This window comes from Carassius carassius, chromosome 27, assembly GCF_963082965.1.
Source record: "Carassius carassius chromosome 27, fCarCar2.1, whole genome shotgun sequence".
Lineage (NCBI taxonomy): Eukaryota > Metazoa > Chordata > Actinopteri > Cypriniformes > Cyprinidae > Carassius > Carassius carassius.
The window spans coordinates 19,258,610-19,276,616 of record NC_081781.1 but is presented as its reverse complement, the minus strand read 5'-3'; the positions used below and the strand labels follow the sequence as shown (position 1 = coordinate 19,276,616).

The window sequence follows — 18,007 nt, the reverse complement described above, 5'->3', positions numbered from 1 at the left end:
TGGCTAGGATGGCAATATGTCCTCTTTTTCCTGGTCCCCTTTGGTCCTTAAAAAATGCGTGTTTTTGTATTAGAGCCATGCAAGGACTGTATCCAGTCCTGTCCACTTCTGCAAACATTCTAATATTGCATATAAGTTTCGTGCATCAGTGGGTCGCTATCAATATGCAGAGAATATAACCTCTTTCCAATGAGCGGTTGCAGAGAATGACATAGTGTGAATTTGCATTTTTATTCAGCCCATCTGCTGTTTGATATGTATGTAGCCTGATTTCACAAAGCTGAAGTCAAACCATTCTGTTTTCACTTCAGGTTTTAAAATTATACAGTCTAATTTAAATGAAGCAACTAACCATATTCTTCCTTCTCATATTTTCATTATTTCTTGTCTTTTGCTTAAATAAAATACATAAAAAAATCTGTATTGGATTATGTCATGAATAGTTAAGATCAGTGTATCCCAAAATGTATGAATGTCTGAAATAAAGACTTAAATGTTAGTTTTGTAGCTGCCTTTGGATGATAAAGTTCTCTCATTTAAAAAACTAGTTGAGGTAATGTCAGTTTTTTTTTTTGTGCAGCTGTCTTATCTATATTATTTGCATGTGCTTTAGAGCCGTTGAAACATTTCATTCTTGCGCTGGTCTGACGTGTGGTTTTTCTGAGGGGGTACCGCCTGTCAGACAGCTCCTGATTACTGGACTAAGCTAGCTTTTGCGCTAATATTGTCAAAAAACACAAGGTTTACATATAGACTACAGTGTTTCCCCTAGGTTTACTTTTTCCTGGACTCCTTTTTAATGGTTAAATAAAATTGTATTAATCAAAAAGCATCTCTAATTAATTAAAATCATACAACTTAAACAGTTTAACATAAATTAAAAGTTTAACAAAAATGACATGTTTAGAGCCCAAAAATGTTTTATTGTTACCAAATTTTGTGTTTTAGCATGTCTATTCATTTTAAAGCATAAAAACAAGTTTAATTTATCCTTACAATCGCCTTATGATTTAAATTTTCAAGGCATAAAACATTCAATTTATCTTTTAATTAATAATAATAATAATAATAATAATATATATTTTTTTGGAAAATAAAGGTTAAATATAATTTATTATTAATATAATTTTATTAATTATAATTTTATAATTACAATTAAAACATTCAAGAAATATTGTGTGATTATTCAAGTTAAACCAAACTTTTATCTTTACGGGTAGCTGAGAATACCTTTACATTTCTGTGTGTATATGATATGAGGATAGTTTTACTCAAATTAAATCAAATGCTCATTAAGTGACTCTCATATATAAAAATTGTTTTATTTATAATTCTAATAAATAAATAAATAAACAAGCATGAAAGCATAAAAGTGAAACTCCCATACTAGACCTGGATGTTTACATATTCAAGCACAGCCACACTTACACACACTTACTCACTTTCTCTCTCTCTGTCACACACACACACACACACACAAATGAAAGGCAGAACCTGTAACAAGCAAACCTGTCAGGAGCTGCACATAAGGGACCATTGTATGTTACTTGTGTGCATTTATTAACATAAATTAGGCCCCTGCGAACAGACACCACAAACATTAATTTTTGCTCAGACATTAACCAATGAACAAGGCAAAACTGCAACTGAAAGCACCAAAAATTCCACATGTTTTTGAAATGTGATAAATATGTATCTATACACACACACTGTACCATTCTAAGATTTGGGTTCAGTAAGATTTGTTGATGATGTTTTAAAAAATAATAATAATTTAGGGGATTGAAAGATTATTTGATTTATAGAAAGTTTAAAAGAAAAACATTTGCTTAAAATAGAAATCTTTGCGAGAGTATCCATGTCTTTAAAGTTAATGCACAAATTCAGATGTTTTGATGAAACTTTGAATTTAATGCTTTAAAAAAAAGTGTTTGACCCCCAACTTTCGAACTGTAGAATATATAAAATTGTTTTGTAAATTGTTTGCCTTATGAGATCTATTTACCATTATATTTGATATAAATTTGATTTTAGAGTCATGATAATGAAATTATGAGCATATATCTAAATTCAAATATATATTTAAAGTATTTGATATGAATTCACAGCATCCTGTGCATTTTATGTTTAGAAAAACAAACATAGTCTACAGAATATAGGTAAAAAAAAAGGTAAACAAATATTGCCTCTTACTGTAATAAAAAGGTTCATTTGCAGGGCATGTGTAGAAATTCTGCTATGTTACACAATGCTTGCTATATTCATATACTGTGTCATTTATATGACACACCAGTGTATTTCAAAGAATATCACAGTATTTTGTGCAAAAACATAACTAGAAGTATTTGGTGGATTGCTGGCCAGTTGGAATCAATACAATGTATCAGGATTTGCTCTTACCTGCCTGAAGGGATTTGGCCCTTCCAACCGAAAGCGTCATTCCATTGGTCTGAAGGGAGGCCGAGTGGGTCATGTGACTCCTTGCCTTTGTGGGGACTGGTTCAAAGTCAGGGTCAAGGTCCAGGATCAGCTGATTGAGCTGTTCGATTGACTGATCAACATCCAAAGCCAGTGTTGCAAACTCATCATCCTTGTCTGGCTCAGACTGTGTCTCCGGAAAGCCACTGTCTGGTAATGAAGGTTTGCTTGCACTTTTTAGGAGCTCCATCTCCTCTCTGTGTTCCAGTCTGTCTGATGGAGTGTGCATATAAGACGTGGACTGTTGCTGTTTTACCCATATATGTGTCTGATATCCAGAAGGAACTGAAGTGTGTGAGAGTGTGTGAGAGGAATTCACGTCTCTAAATATAGCAGGAAGAGCTTCACTTTGACTATCATTTGATTGGACAGAGTTCTGACATTCACCTGAAGACAAGCCAGACATTTCCTTTGAAGAAAGTGTGTCTTTATAGTCTAAAACAGCAGCATTCGGAGCGATGATGTCTTCATCATCATCTATAATATCTGTCTCTCGTTCTAGGAACATTGTTTCACCATTTAAATGACTGGAATGATCAAAAGTAGCTTGATTGGCTTTAGGGTCACATCTTGTGATGCCAGGAGAAGCTTGTTCCTCCTCCATTCTGAGCACAGGGATCACTCTGGGGAGCTGTGGATGCTCCTCGGAGCCGTAGCTGATTGGGAGCCCAGAGGTTTGTCCTCCAGTCCACTGGGAGGAGTTGGAGAGTCCAGAGTCACTGCTCAGAGAGCGTGCACCTTCTTTTTGCTTGGCTGTGGAAGAACAAACGAAAAGTTAGTTCAATCACTAGAGAATTAGTTGACCTCTACAATTTGGAACTCATTTAGGACTTATGGTGTGTTCAGGTGCTCCTAAAATGTAGAAGTAGAAGATGGAATTATTATTTCAGGTGTGTTCAAATCACTTTGGAAGGAGCAAAATAAAGCTAGAATAAATAGCAAAGTTGTTGTTGTTACTAAATTTGTGAAGTTGCTGTAAACTAAATAGTTATATATATATCAGAAATGTTCAAAACCATCAAAATTGTGTTTTATTTTATTTTAAATAATAATTTAATACATTTCAGCAAAATGTAACATCAAAACAGATCCTGAATTTATGGTGTCCACCATGTTTTCTCTTACTGACATCCCCCTAACTTTTATTGTTTTAATGACATTGAGGTGGCATTTACCAGTTTACATAGATACAACATTTTCAAATATATCTTTGTCTAGCCTATATAATTTATACTGACACCTGTTGGTGTGGATGAAGCATCATACAAAGGCAAAGTGCAGATTTTAGAGATTTTCCCAGTCGTTATTTGGCATCCATGACATCTGATATGTGAAAGTACTTCATTTCAAACAAGTTTGTTAAAATTACTACTCATTTCTTTATGTATAACTATTTTAAAGTGTCAAAAGTTACCATGGTGACAAATAGGTGTTGAAAACAAAGTCAGACCTGTATCCCCTTATCTTCACCCACTCCAGCGGAAATGTTAACACGTCTATAAAGAGTTGCAGACACCTTAGTCATCACACAAACACACAAACCTAAATATGTCTTTGTGTGGCCGTTGTGTGTGTTATAGCGAAGACGCAGCAGATAGTGTCATGTGTCACGACACACTCAGAGTCTCACAGCAATGATCCTGACTGATAACACATATCTACTGTACAACATGAAGCCAGAAGGCAGCATCACACATGCAGGCTTGTACAAACACATGCAAACACTGATATTTAACATCACACCACACTCTATGTGTTATGGTTATGATCTGTTTTGGTTTAATTTCAAAATTGGATCAATCTGACAATAGTGTGCACCATGGAAGATATGTTTTTATAGGTAAAACCCCAAAAAGTAGGCATTTTTAGTTTTAGCAATGGTTTTGAGTTCTCAATGCATACTGAAATAAAAGTTTTGCTGAAAATAAAGGTTTTGGTTAACACAATCTCAAGATATTCTCACATAAAGATCTTACATCTCGTTGTGTTAATCATGCTCTTAAGAACTATTCTAACTCAAACTTTTAGGAAAAATACTTTTAAACAAACATTGAAAGAGTTGTCGGAAACTTAATGGTGGTGGCACTGAAATCATTCGACCATGTTTAGCTTTTACCTTCTGGTATTTAGGCTTCAAAATTCATTCAAGTTGTGTTTATTTTTGAAGACTGACATGATAACCAAAACATCTATAAATCGTAAACTTTATTTTTGAAATAATCAAAAATTCTATTAGGCTATTGTCAAGAAAACCAGGGTGAAAATATGTCATAATTGCAGCACTCTATAGACACTATAGATATAAGTTATGTGCAATTTGTGTTTCGTCAAACAGAAACAATCCTATCACACATACACACATTATACTGTCTTTAACTACTATGTACTAACATAAATTTGATACAACTGTGTACATACACACTTTTAATATATAAAAAAACCTTATGTAATTACATCTGTGATTAATTTCTGTAACTACATTGTTTACACTACCCCTTAAACAACCCTTAGCACTAACCACACCACAAAACTGCTAACCGTGTCACCTCAATAGTGACAAATTTGTTATGCAATACAATATGAACACATTAAGTACATTGAATTTATATTTTTTTGATGCAAGCATGGTAAGTAAAGACACCTAATATAAACTGGGATTGATCACAATGACAAAACTGGTTAGAGTCAACTGGTGAAAAACACAGACCTTTTTAACTAAACCAGTAAAGCTTCCCTAGTCTCAAGAGACTGAAATCCAAATACCAGGCATGCATGATAAAAAGCCACAGCTGGCAACTCTCTCTCACACACTCACACAGGCATATAAACACACACCCAACAACTGAGATTCAATAGTCATCATACTATCAAACAAACTTTATCATAATCGAAAATAAATGTTCAATAGACCACTTGGAATCAAAACCAACTACTTTAATGTATCATCCGGCACTGCAAAAAATTAAAACAAACTTGACTTTGACTTTGCACCTAACAAAAAGTCCACATTAAAAATTATTAAAAGGACAACATACTAATATTTCTTCAAATTCTGCCCAGAAATGTTTTAGCCAAGTGCCTTAAGACTGCATAAAACATCAAATGAAAAACCTGAGACTTCTTGTTCCTCTGAAAAGTACTTTAAAAGTGACCTACTGCTGCAACTTTTCTTGATAAATGAAGCCTAACTGCATTCGTTTATCACAAGAGCTTTCAGCAACTCTTGAAATAAATCAACCATGTTGCTGCTGAAAGTATATCCCACCACCCTGCACCGCTTCAAAAAAGCATGTAGAGTCACAAACCTAATGCTTTCCAGAAACATCCTCTCGAATCAGACCCCAAAGGTATCCGAGATGACTTTGACAATGGAAACTATGACGAAGAGTAAAAAGGTATCTGACATGGTCACAAGTGAGAAACAGAGCCTCTACCATACAGAAAAAAAAAGAAAAAACAACATTTCTTGAAGGAATAAAGAAAGAGTCAAGCGGTCCTGACCGTGTTCATCCTGCAGGCATCTGTGCCCATTTTGTCTTGCTCTCTCTTTCTCTCCTTCTCTCCTTGTGCAGTTTTAAACAGACAGGCAGCTTGCATTCTTTCCCATAAGGTGATAACAGCTCCCCTGGGTCTCTTTTTCTTTCCTCTTCTTCTTTTTCTTTCTCTCAGTCAATCTCTTTCCTCCCTTTCCCCCGTTTTCCCTCCTCCTTTTCCTCTTACAGTACTGCTCGCTCTACCTCTCACTCTCTCTCTCTCTCCACCTCCACACAGGTAACCCCTTTCAGGTGCCCCTCCTGGGTGTACGGGAAAATCCTGGCTTGGGAAGCATTATTCCGCTCGAGCCAGCCAATGCTCCTCGGAATACAGCTGTACACACACACACACACATATGCTTGTTGTAGAGCGCGAACGGACGCTCGGAGGACCTTGAACCCTCCAAATATGGAGCAAGGAATGTAAACACAAAGGCGGAGTTATGTGTGGGTGGAGGGACGGAGCGCAAAAGAGACAAAGTGAAAGATAAGGAAGGTATTGGTATTGTAAAGAACAAGAGTAGCAGGTAAAAAGAAACTCACAATGATGAAAGAGATGGAAAGAAAGCAAAAGCAAGATAACGAAAGAGAGGGAAAACAAACATGCAACTTTTAGTCATTTGGCAGCAGAATTCCTTCAGACTGTTTGTCGCTATGAATGGCAATAATTACAGACATAAGGTTTGTGTTTTTGAGCATGTGTAATTCTATATTTGAGTTTATGCATTGTAAATTGTAAAGGCTGTTTGTGCTCCAACCATGAGGTATCTCTAAATTACATGGCTGCTCGAGATGGAATCACACAACCAGATGTGCATCAAGCCTCAGTCCCATATGACACACACACGCACACACGCATTAAACTGTTGGGATTGATTTTTTGCAGTTGTGCACAGAAACTCCCAACCTTTAGATATCCGGCCCTGGAATTTCCGAGTCTTGTGCATTGCCCTAGCCTAGACTATGTGCAGAAGTGAATAGTAAACATAACAAGTGCAACTTATTTGTTCCCTGATCACTGAACTTTAACTGGACAAGGAGAACAAAGTTCAATTTTGTGGAGTTAAACACTCACTAAGTTCTACTCTTTAAAGAAATTTGGGGTAAGATGTGCCCAGTGGGTAAGTTGAGCCACACTGAATTTTTTTATCAAAATAGCCTACTGTTGAAAAGATTGAGGTTAGTAAGATTTTCTTTTAAGAAAGAATGATAGTAAATACACTTACAGTATGTTGCAAAATATTTCAAATAAATGCTGTTTTTTTTTAATTCAACAAAGAATACAGAGGAAAAAAATGTATCACAGTTTCCACAAAGAAATATTAAGCATTACAACAGTTTTTTTTACAACCATGATTTCTGAAGGATCATGTGTACTTCAGAAATATCATAGAAACTGGTACCTTGCAACAAACTTCTTCAAAATAACCAAAACCTTGTTATAATGGCAATAATATAAATTGTCAATAAAATCATCCCTGCAAGACATTAAGACAAGGATTTTTTTTGCAATACAATCTTAAAATATCAACTCCGTTACCTTGATTTTAAAGAGTAAATATCTGATGACTGAAAAGTGGATATATATGTAAAGATGCCATCATTGAAAGCACACTGTAGTTTCACAATCTTGGGCACAAGACTTGTAAAATCAAGCTGATCTTTACATATCACCTTATTAGACTGGGATATAGATACATTACAAACAATACAAATGCTAAAATAATATTATGGTTGCCATCATTGACATACCATTCAGCACATTTGTTCCATCTCTCTTACTTCTCCTTGCCTAGAAGACAACTCATCTTGTTAGTCTGGCTCTTGAATAACAAATGAGTAATTTGGGTCAGTTATGTCTCCATCCTGACTCGCTCTCCTCAACAAAACATCATGTAGTTTAAGCAGCTCTGTTTTACTACAGTTCATTTAGTGCAGCAACCTTAACATTTACAGTAATTACAAACCCTCAAGGAATGCAGCCAGGGCAACAGCGCTGAGTGCTGTGGCGATACTCTGGTAACTGACAGGCCTGGTTTGGAATCATTATGGTCTGGAGGCTTAAGGCCAAACAAGATTAGGTTAGGGTCAAATACAAGAACTTTACTATTATTGTAGGTTAAGTTTTCCATTCATTCTGAACAGTCCCGCACAGTCTCATGTTCCAATTAACCTCAGCACACAGTGCCCAGACTTAATAACAGTATTAGAGGTAAAACGTGTTTCCTGTAGCAGACCAACTTGACAATTACTAGACCATTACGAACCTTCATGTCTCAGAAAACTATTCTTTGCATCCTGAAGTAAACACTGCTTACATGTGCATTCATGCTTTTGTTTTCTATCCTAAAATAAATCCCACATTCCCGTGGTTTCAGTCCCTCAAGAGGCACATGAAGTACTATAAAACATGTTCTGTATTAGTGAATGCAAAGCTAGATTTAGTGTGCTTGCAGTATGTTAATAAAGATATAGTAAAGTGTATGTAGTAAAAAACTAAATTTGATTTATTCTTTTCCCAAGTAATATTCTAAAACAGACCAACACTTGTGAATTTTCGGTAAATATTGTGAAAAATTGTTATTTCAGGAATTTAGCTCACATTTAATTTGCTATATATCATGTATAGTGTAATTGAGGTTAGTTATCTCATGGGACATTATTACAAGGGCTAAATCTCAGTAAAAATAGTTAAAGGTCTTATTGCATTAATGCTTTTTTGTTTTAAACATGAAATACTTTTTTTTATTATTAGAACAATTTGGAGTGAATTCTCTATTTCAATCTAAAATCCTAATATCATCACTGTTGTACACACTTTCACAATAATAAATCACAAAGTGATTTATTAAAGTGATAATTGTTGTGTTTTAAAAGTTCTGTTGGCTACAACCATAATTTTATACTTTTTTTTACTGTATGTTGTTCAATTTTGCAGTTTCATATTTCTTATGAATAGAAAGTTCGAAAAGAGATTTAAGTTCTATTCAAGAGCAGTATTGGAGACATTATAAAGAGCTTGAGAAGTCCAGTCTTTTACCTGCTTCTGTAAGATTTCCCCACTGAGCCTTTAGTGAATCCAGAGGGTCATTTTCAGTGATAACTGCTGAACTGTTCTTCCAGTAGCCAAAATCTCAAAATGGAGATACACGGAGTGTTAATTTATAACTAAATGAATTTCTTCCTGAACCAGCTATATTGAATAATCCACATAAAACACCTTTCTTTCCAGAGAAATGTGAGGATACCTGAAGCAAGGGATGGGTTTCTGTCGGCAATTTCTGAAAAGAGCAGCTCCACCACACCTTCCCCTGGGAATCTTGGGTCTTGAATGGAGACAAGAGCAAATGATGACTGAAAGGGATGAAAGGCATGGAAAAAACTACACTGCACAGCAATGTGGGAACATCAACACACACAAGTTCAATGACAGCTGATTTATCTGTGACTTGTAAGCACATTGGTCACAGCAATGTGACAGTTTTGGCTTCTGTCCATCCAAAGGTACAGTTGATTAAGGCTTCCCATTACGTAAGGAGCAAAATCTGATCTAATCAAAGATCTGCTTGGGTCACTGTGTGTCTTCTCTGTCATTATTTACCAAAAACACTCTGAAAGCACTTGCTCACATGCTCAGTCACACGCACACTCATACACTAGGAAAAAGGAACCTGTACTAAAAACAATTGAGTATGTTGACCCCAAAAAGTATGAATTTCCCTACATTACATTCAAAATATCAAAGAGTATCTGAAGACAACTGTTAGTGGATGTAGGAAATCAGTTTCTTTCCTTTAGGAAAACACATATAATGACAAAGACAGGTATTATTTCTACAATAAAACAAAAACATTAATATGTATTATGGACGCTTTGTATTTTCCCCATTATTTAAATAACATGGGGAGCTAATTCCTCTCTAACTCTTAAAATAATTCCCTTGCAGACCATTTACAGTTCAGAAAGTTTGATTGTATTCAGTCCATTTCAGTGTTATTTTAGTATCACTGATATATTATAATCGTTTTTATTAATATTTAGATTTTAATTTTAGTTAAAAGTTTCCAGAATTGCCATGTTTTTGTAATTTTTTTGGTTTTATGATTCATTTTTATACTGTTTATTTTTTTTTTTTTACATTTTAGTACATAAACTTAAACTAAACGAAAATGAGAATTGACACATAAGCAACTAGCTGAAATAATATAGGTTTAAGCTTTATATATTTTGATTTATTTCAGTTCAGTTTCAGTTCTCCAAGTAAATACATTTTTTATCACAGCCATAGTTCATCACATCAACTGTGAACATTTTCCAATAACATTCCTCATCCAGATTTATGGTTCAAACATGTGATGCCAACATTTTGAACAATATATCTATTGATTTATCTGAAAAGATAAAAAGAGTTTGTTCTGGATACAAAATAAACATTATTTGGCTTGCTATTATTCAAATGGAAATACTTTCCTAGATTCCTATCTTCAAAAAACTTTGCGACACTTTGAGTGCAAGGATTTGACTACTAAAACTACTTTGTGTACCTTCGTTTGCATGATCAAGGTCTTCTTTCTGCAAAGACAGTTGGTCTCCATACAGAGTTCCAGTGTGGAACTGCACACCAAACACGGTCTCGTGAGTCATCATGGTATCATTTATATGATAGCACGCAATCTGCAGAGAACGCAGAAATGAAGATGCTACAGTGTGCAGTTTTCAAAAGATTAGTGCTGTCTGTCTGTCTGTGAGATATCTCACCATGAAATCACCTCTAAGCATCTGTGGGGGCTCCAGAGCAAAACACACTCTGTCTGTCTGACCTACAGCAACCTGCCTGAGAGTTATACACAAGCACTAAACATACACATACTATAAATACATGAATAAACATGATGATACACAAAGTATGTTCAGAATTTTACATTATATTCATATAATGGTGTCTTACTGCATTCCTGATGTGTAAACTGTCTGTGTGTCTTGATACACTCTGATAAACAGCTGACACACTGAAAACAAACAGTCCCAGAGGAAAATTGTATTACCTTTTTGTTATAGTTAACATAACAGAGATCTCAGTAAAGTTTCGAGTTTCAACTTTGCCTCAGATGTTTCTTTTCGACTCCCTTTGTTAAAATAATGATAGAAAATATTCAACTAAATACAGAATGCATATTGTAAATTAAGAACTGTAACTTTTACATAGAGGTCAGAGCTTAGATAAAATGGGTTTGAAAGAATTTGATACAGAAATACTCTTACAGAATTTCTAAATCTAGGTTACATATACAATTTACATACATTTACATTTGTGTTACACAGAAGAAAGAAATGAGAGTAAGATAACAGAACTTTCCTTTTTGGGTGAACTAATATTTAAGTAAGATTACTGAAGTATTTGTTTAAACTGGAAGACAGAGATTCTGAGAAAGATCTGTTCTCTGGTAATGTACGAAATAAATCATTAAGATACTAAATTGGATGACAAACTCTTAAAATTATTTGGAAACTAAAAACACTTTCACTTAAAGGTTAAAAGACTGGATGTACATCATATGGGTGTTTTTATCACCTGTAGGGTGGAAGTCAGGAATGGGATGGATATTAATGCCATGGATGAAGAGCGGGGAAGAGTTTAAACGGATCTGATGGGTAAGGAGTCTGCCAAACACCTGCACATACCTGAAACATCCACAAACACCTCAGTCACTCATATTGACAAGACAATAATAAATCAGGCCTCATAACACCAGCACAACTTCAGATGATGTCAATAATAAAACAGTAAAAAGATGCATCATCCTGGTTTATTTGGCTATTTTCAGCATTTAAAACAAAAGGATTTAGGGGGAAGAAAGAATGCATGAATATTTCCAAATAAACTAGCCAAAGGTGTGAAAAGTATGGGCGCCCGTTTCGACCACAAGATAAAAAAATCAATAATTAATAATAAAAAAAGGCAATTCCAACTTTTTATCCCAAAATTCTGTCTTGTTTTTTTTTCAAAATTTTCAAAAAAACTGCAAAGACTCGGAATTACGAGGAACAGTCAGAATTGCAATATAAATTCTTACTTTTTTCTTGGAATTCTGACTTTTTATAAACTCGCAACTGTTAGTTAACACGTGTCTTTTCTCTCTGAATGTTCCCTAATTTTACATTTCGCAATTCTGTTTTTTGTTTCCGCCACGAGGGAAAAAAGTCAAGTCTGACTATTTATCTTATAATTCTGCTTTTTCCTCACAGCTCGCTAGGAGTTTGATTGACAATGGCAATATGACCAATCATAATGCCGATTCTGCCATTTTGTCAAACAAACAAACCAGACAGGAGAATAGATTAATGTTGGTGGACTCGAACTTGAACAATTATGTATATTGACATCTTTCTGCAGTTGAAAGAAGAACCCTTCTGATGTTCATTCATGTTTATTTTGTGCTATAATAACTAGTAAAGAGGAAAAGATGATCGGTTCAAGTGCCACTTGAACTGAGGCGCTACAGTTCTGAGAAAAAGAACAGCTAGATATAAACTTGCAAGATATAATCTAAACTTAGAACTGAGAAGGAACAAAGTCTGTTGTGGAAACAAGCTTCCAAAGAAAAGTATTACTGATTCTGAAAGCCGAAAAAATTGACCTTTCTCCATTGATTTAATGCTATTCTGGGTACACCTAACTATCAAAGAGAATAAATAGTTTCTTTATAGTGTTGCCAAGAACAGCTTCTTTGTGTTGTTCAAGCAAAAGATCAGAGAAGAATATTTATTTTGCCATTTTTTAAGCTTTACAATAACTCATCTTCCAAAAAGTGTTTATAGAGTCAATAGAGATAGAAGAACATAAGGGATAGAAAATTATAGCGCACTAAACATCAGGGGGGAAACATTTGCACATGCATGAGGGATGACAGGCGGTGTCTTTCAGTGTGATGTAAAAAAGAAATTGTAAAATGAAGATATTTCACAGAAAAAGGAAGTGGGAATAATATGAGGACATCCACATTGCATAGGGGGATTTCCTCTCATGAATGTGTCTCTGTGTAACCTTCGCTCATGACAGACTGCTGAGTGACCGACAGCCATAACAGCACCGACACCTCAGTATGCTTCCAGGTGAAAAGCAACAGGAACAAAGGGAAAAAGAAAGTTAATGCATAAACAAATGAGCCTTGCCTTTTCTGAGATGGAGTCATAAGGCTAACCATTTTATCACTGCAGAACTTCTTCATGGAGTACAGCTCTAACGCACGTTCCTCACTGAAAGACACAAACGAAAGTATAAACAAATCTTTTTGTTTGGTCAACTATGCAATCATTTAACATAAAGTGCATGCCACAACATGCAGTTCACAATCAATTCACAATGCTTTTATATATTTAAACACAGATTTTTGAAATTATGCCAGATGAAACTATTAAGATTACTATTAAACATTATCATGTTACAGCAGGAAATTACATTGGAACAATATGAGGGCGACCAAATGATGACAAAAATTCTCATTTTTGAGTAAACAATCCATTTAAAGGTCTTAAAAGAACAGTAGATCCAAAAAATCAATGTTCTGTCAATGTTCTGCCAGTGACCATTTATTTTAATCGCACAGAAACTCACACAGGTTTAAAATGGCATGAGGGTGAGAGACCAAAAATAGAAATAGAACCAAAATTGTTGTTGTATTGAGATGAACTAACTCATTAAGCAGCTTGTCTGAGATGACAGTCGTCTTTTTAACGATTTTTTTTAACTTGTTAACAATGAATATGAATTGTTGAGTGGTACCTGGTGGAAACATTAGATAGCTGGATGTAAGAGGATATTACCACACCCACTCTGTCTCTGCTGCCCTATGAGAGACACAGGAAGACATTAACCAACATGTACATTCCTACAGGAGTCAAAGTCCCAGAGACAGATAGGCCTAATGGACTTCAAACCTGAGAATGATATTTAAATATCTTTAAATCTCACTTTGCAGTGTAGCAGCAGCACGTTTTCAGAGTGTGTCCTAAGCCAACTGTCCATGTTTTTACACACTGAACACAGCAGATGGAGCGATGGAGCTTTTCCTTCTGGCCATCCTAAATCCACCACCTAACAGTCAGAGACGTGAGGTAACAGTTTAACATATACCTCCATTCAAAAGTTTGTGGTCAGTTTCTTTTTAAGAAATTAATAATTTTATTTAGCAAGATTGCATTAAATGAGTCAGTATCAAAAATGTCAGACAAGACATTTATAATTTTAGCAAATAATTCTATTTCAAATAAATGCTGTTCTTTTAAACTTATATTAGTCAAAAAATCCTGACACAATGCACCATGACAAAATAATATTAAGCAGTTTTCAAGATTCATAATAAGAAATGTTTTTTTTTTTTGAGCAGCAAATCACCAGCTTTTCCATCAAACATTTTAAAACATATAACAATTTTATTTTACAATAAAATACTATAATCTAATAATATTTGAATAATAATATTTTTCCATATTACTATTTTGGATCAAATGAATGCAGAATTGGTGAACATGAGAGACTTATTTCAAAAACATTACAAATCTTACCAACCCCAAACTTTTGAATGGAAGTATGGAAGTATGCATACCATTACACATCATTAACAGTCACATGACACAGTTTAACTTTACCCTGTGGTTCATCCTGCTGAGATCATCACTGTGTTCGGATAAGTTAATGACCTGCGTGCAGGAAAATAAAGGTTTTGTTCCATGTGACTCCAATAGCAACAGTCTACTATCAGTCAACAAACAAACACAATGACACCTGACTCGTTTGTTTTCTTGTCTGCTCACCATGTATCGATCCGCATGTTTGGACTGCAGCATCTGCGTGATGCTGCGCAGGTTGTGCTGGTACGTCTGCTCTGTGCAGGACTGGTGGAAGGTGATGCTAATGATACACTCCGTAATGTAGTCCAGGTCAAATTCAGATCCCTCCGCCATCACGATAGTGTTCCCTCATGGAAAGAGATCTGCAGAGAGGATGAGAAAGGCTTCAGTTCAATAATGTGAACACAAATACTTTACAAGAGAAATCTGACACTTCAGTCAGTTTATGAAAGTCTTATGTGTAGTAGTGTTCTGTAGTGGACATGCTGATGGCAGAGATTTTATTACAGACGTTATGAAAATATAATTCCAACCATCAGCATTTCCACTGTGGTCAAATGGTCATCTCCTTTTTTTTTTCTAAAAGGTCAAAGTTTTTTGTTTTTTTTTCTCGCATTATTTGACAAAATTACAGCTAAGATAAATGATGAGATGAAAAAAGTAATTCATAGTTAGCTCGATTTTTCTTCACACATCAAATTCAATCTCAATTATGCCACAAGAACACAAATATGTAAATCTTTTTTTTCAGAAAATAAATATCAAACTTATTTATTATTAGTTCATAGTTTTTTAAATGTTACTGCTAATATTTATGATAGTTGTATGATAAAGTTTAAAGGGTAAAACAATACAATCTATAAACTATCATTAAAAAGTCTCATACTCAAAAAGGTGGAATTCACATTAAAAATATATTAAGTAAAATATTATTGAAATTTAAAATATGTTTTATATTAAAATATATTTTAATATATCATTTATTCATGTGATGGAAAAGCTGAATTTCCAGCATCATTTTAGGATTAGATTTAAATCCTCAAATTAGGATTTAATTGTAATAGTGAAGTAAACGTAGGCGTCCCACCGAGGCGCAGGGTGACAGTTAACAGGTTAAACTTTTCAACCAGGAGAGAGTAGGCTATGACATACATTTGAAAAGTAGAAAAAAAAAAAAAAATAAGAAGAATATTATTATCTGTATTTAAAACCCAGCGCGTAAAAGGAAACTGAAACCACAGTCTGATTAAGCAGCAACATTTCCTTCATTAAAGATTCAGAGTCACAAGATAAACTCTTTCACACCAAAGACGCTTCCTCTATTTTTTTATTCACTATTTCCTTTTACTCTGAAAAGATAAGACATAATAAGTTCATAATAATACTACTTTGTGAATTACAATACATGTATGCCTAAGCAGAGTCAAAATATAATGCTTTACAAAGTTCATCCAAATTAGTTCCTTTTTTCAGCCATTTTTGCCTACTTATTTTCTGACCCACAAACACATGTAGTGCGCAAGACCACACAGCTTTCAATACGCAAACACATGACAGCCTACGGGGCTCTTTAGTGGCATTGTCTGACCCTTGGCACGTGATAAGGTAAAAACAGATCAATTGAACTGAAGAAAGACTCAATATTAGACCAATCAGACTGTTTGTTTTGTGAGCGGACTTGAAATAAGTGGACACACCTATTGACAACACATAAAGAGACAGAGAGGACTTTGCTTCTCGTTTCTATTTACATCTCTGTATAAATACCTGCTTCCAAACCTACCCATTCTCCACTTCAAGCAAAGCTTTATTGTCCATGTAATTCAAAACAGATATAACCTTATATTTAAATTACACAGCAGATCAGATTCACCCACCTTCACTTTCAGGATTGCACACCTACACCATGTGCTCCTCGTGTCAGTGTACATACATCTGGTCACTAATCTACAGTATGTTTAATCCTTAACCTGTCTTTAACCTTCCACCTTCAACTAGATTCATTAAAAAAGATACAAAAACTCAAATTAAATACTAATGGCTCACTTGAGTGCTGTCTTCAGTGAACAATATAGAATCAGCTGAAAGAACTCACCCTTCTGTCTTGCTGAAATCTCCTCTCTATAGTCTTCTGAAAACCTGTGAACAAGAAAAGAGAAAAGAAATGCAGCACAAGGCTTTGTCTGAGCTCTCATGTACTTTGGCCGTAGTGCTGTATGTGCGTGTGTTCACCCGTTGTCAGCACTTGCTGTGTGGTAAGCATGAGTAAAGAAACAGTACCAGGGGAACACACCTCCCTATTACAAAAGAAAAAGCCCTGAGTCACACAATGTAGACATATGATGTAGTAATGTCTAGGTTTTTTCTTTGCATATTAGAAAGACCAGACCTGACATAGAACTGACGGTGACATTAAAATACACAGAATTATCAGTAACCCATTGATTTCTAGATAATTCACAAAACTATGTGTGATTTTTTTTTTCCCATCTATATACTGTAACTGGGTCATAATGGTTAAATATTACCAGCATGTGCATTTGAGATGCCTGGTGTTGCGAGATTATGCTGTCAATCACAGCTATGAAGGAGTGTGACAGCTTCACAAAACAGTGGAAACTTGTGTTAGGTATGTACAGTTAGTGCTATTTAATACACCTGCTAGTTGATTCCAAACAACGCTGTATCCATAAGGAAACTTCAAAATCGTTTTTAATAATGTCTCGAAAATGATTATATAAAACATTTGTATAATGAATACTAAAGTCACATTCGGCGGGAAGGCTATTTAAGGTGATGTATCATAGTACATGTGAGGTCAGGCTGAGGGGCCAAAAATGCATGTGTATCTGCTGCCCCCTGCTGGATAATCAGTCAAAGAAGAAAAAAAATCATCATTTACTCACTCTCGTGTCATTCCAAAACTGTATAACTTACTTTATTTTGCAAAATGCAAAAGGAGATATTTTAAGATATAAATTAATTGTATTTGGTTGGAACAGTTTTGCCTAGGATTTAAACAACCCCCAGTCTGGATCCAAAACATGATACAAAATAAACTGCTTAACTAGAATCAAAGGTCTACAAATTCTTAAATCAAAATCCAAAAATTATATAAGAAGTGTTGTTTCTGTGAAAATTCATGTAAATTAAGTGAGTGTATAACATCTGTACACTAAAAAAAAGTGTACAAGTGTACTGCCAGTGGGCTTATCTGTCTTATCTTAATTTATTTTGAACACGCATATCTGAATTTGCATCTCAAGTAAATTCATTTTCTATTAAGGTTGTGTAGATATTTGAATTGGAAACAAGACAAACATATTGACAAATATATTGAATATTAAGACTATGTTGTTTATTCA

At 34.7% G+C, this 18,007-nt stretch overlaps 1 protein-coding gene across 3 annotated transcripts in view; it reads right to left on the bottom strand.

Annotated features, from left to right (window-relative positions):
• LOC132106945 (tensin-3-like) overlaps positions 1-16,887 on the bottom strand; it is a 44,593-nt gene extending 27,706 nt beyond the window's left edge. For 2 of the 3 annotated variants that reach the window (XM_059513051.1, XM_059513052.1), the window contains exons 1-13: positions 16,738-16,887; positions 14,826-15,004; positions 14,661-14,711; positions 13,984-14,106; positions 13,795-13,859; positions 13,185-13,268; positions 11,584-11,693; positions 10,960-11,020; positions 10,770-10,845; positions 10,556-10,685; positions 9,260-9,337; positions 9,052-9,144; positions 2,401-3,231 (exon numbers count right to left, since the gene is read on the bottom strand). In XM_059513051.1, coding sequence (XP_059369034.1) covers positions 2,401-3,231; positions 9,052-9,144; positions 9,260-9,337; positions 10,556-10,685; positions 10,770-10,845; positions 10,960-11,020; positions 11,584-11,693; positions 13,185-13,268; positions 13,795-13,859; positions 13,984-14,106; positions 14,661-14,711; positions 14,826-14,975 — 1,852 coding nt within the window. In that variant the 5' untranslated portion in view covers positions 14,976-15,004; positions 16,738-16,887. Of the gene's footprint in view, positions 1-2,400; positions 3,232-9,051; positions 9,145-9,259; positions 9,338-10,555; positions 10,686-10,769; positions 10,846-10,959; positions 11,021-11,583; positions 11,694-13,184; positions 13,269-13,794; positions 13,860-13,983; positions 14,107-14,660; positions 14,712-14,825; positions 15,005-16,737 lie in introns of those variants that run through there. The other variant, XM_059513053.1, reaches the window with a different exon arrangement.
• Positions 16,888-18,007: the final 1,120 nt, after the last annotated feature.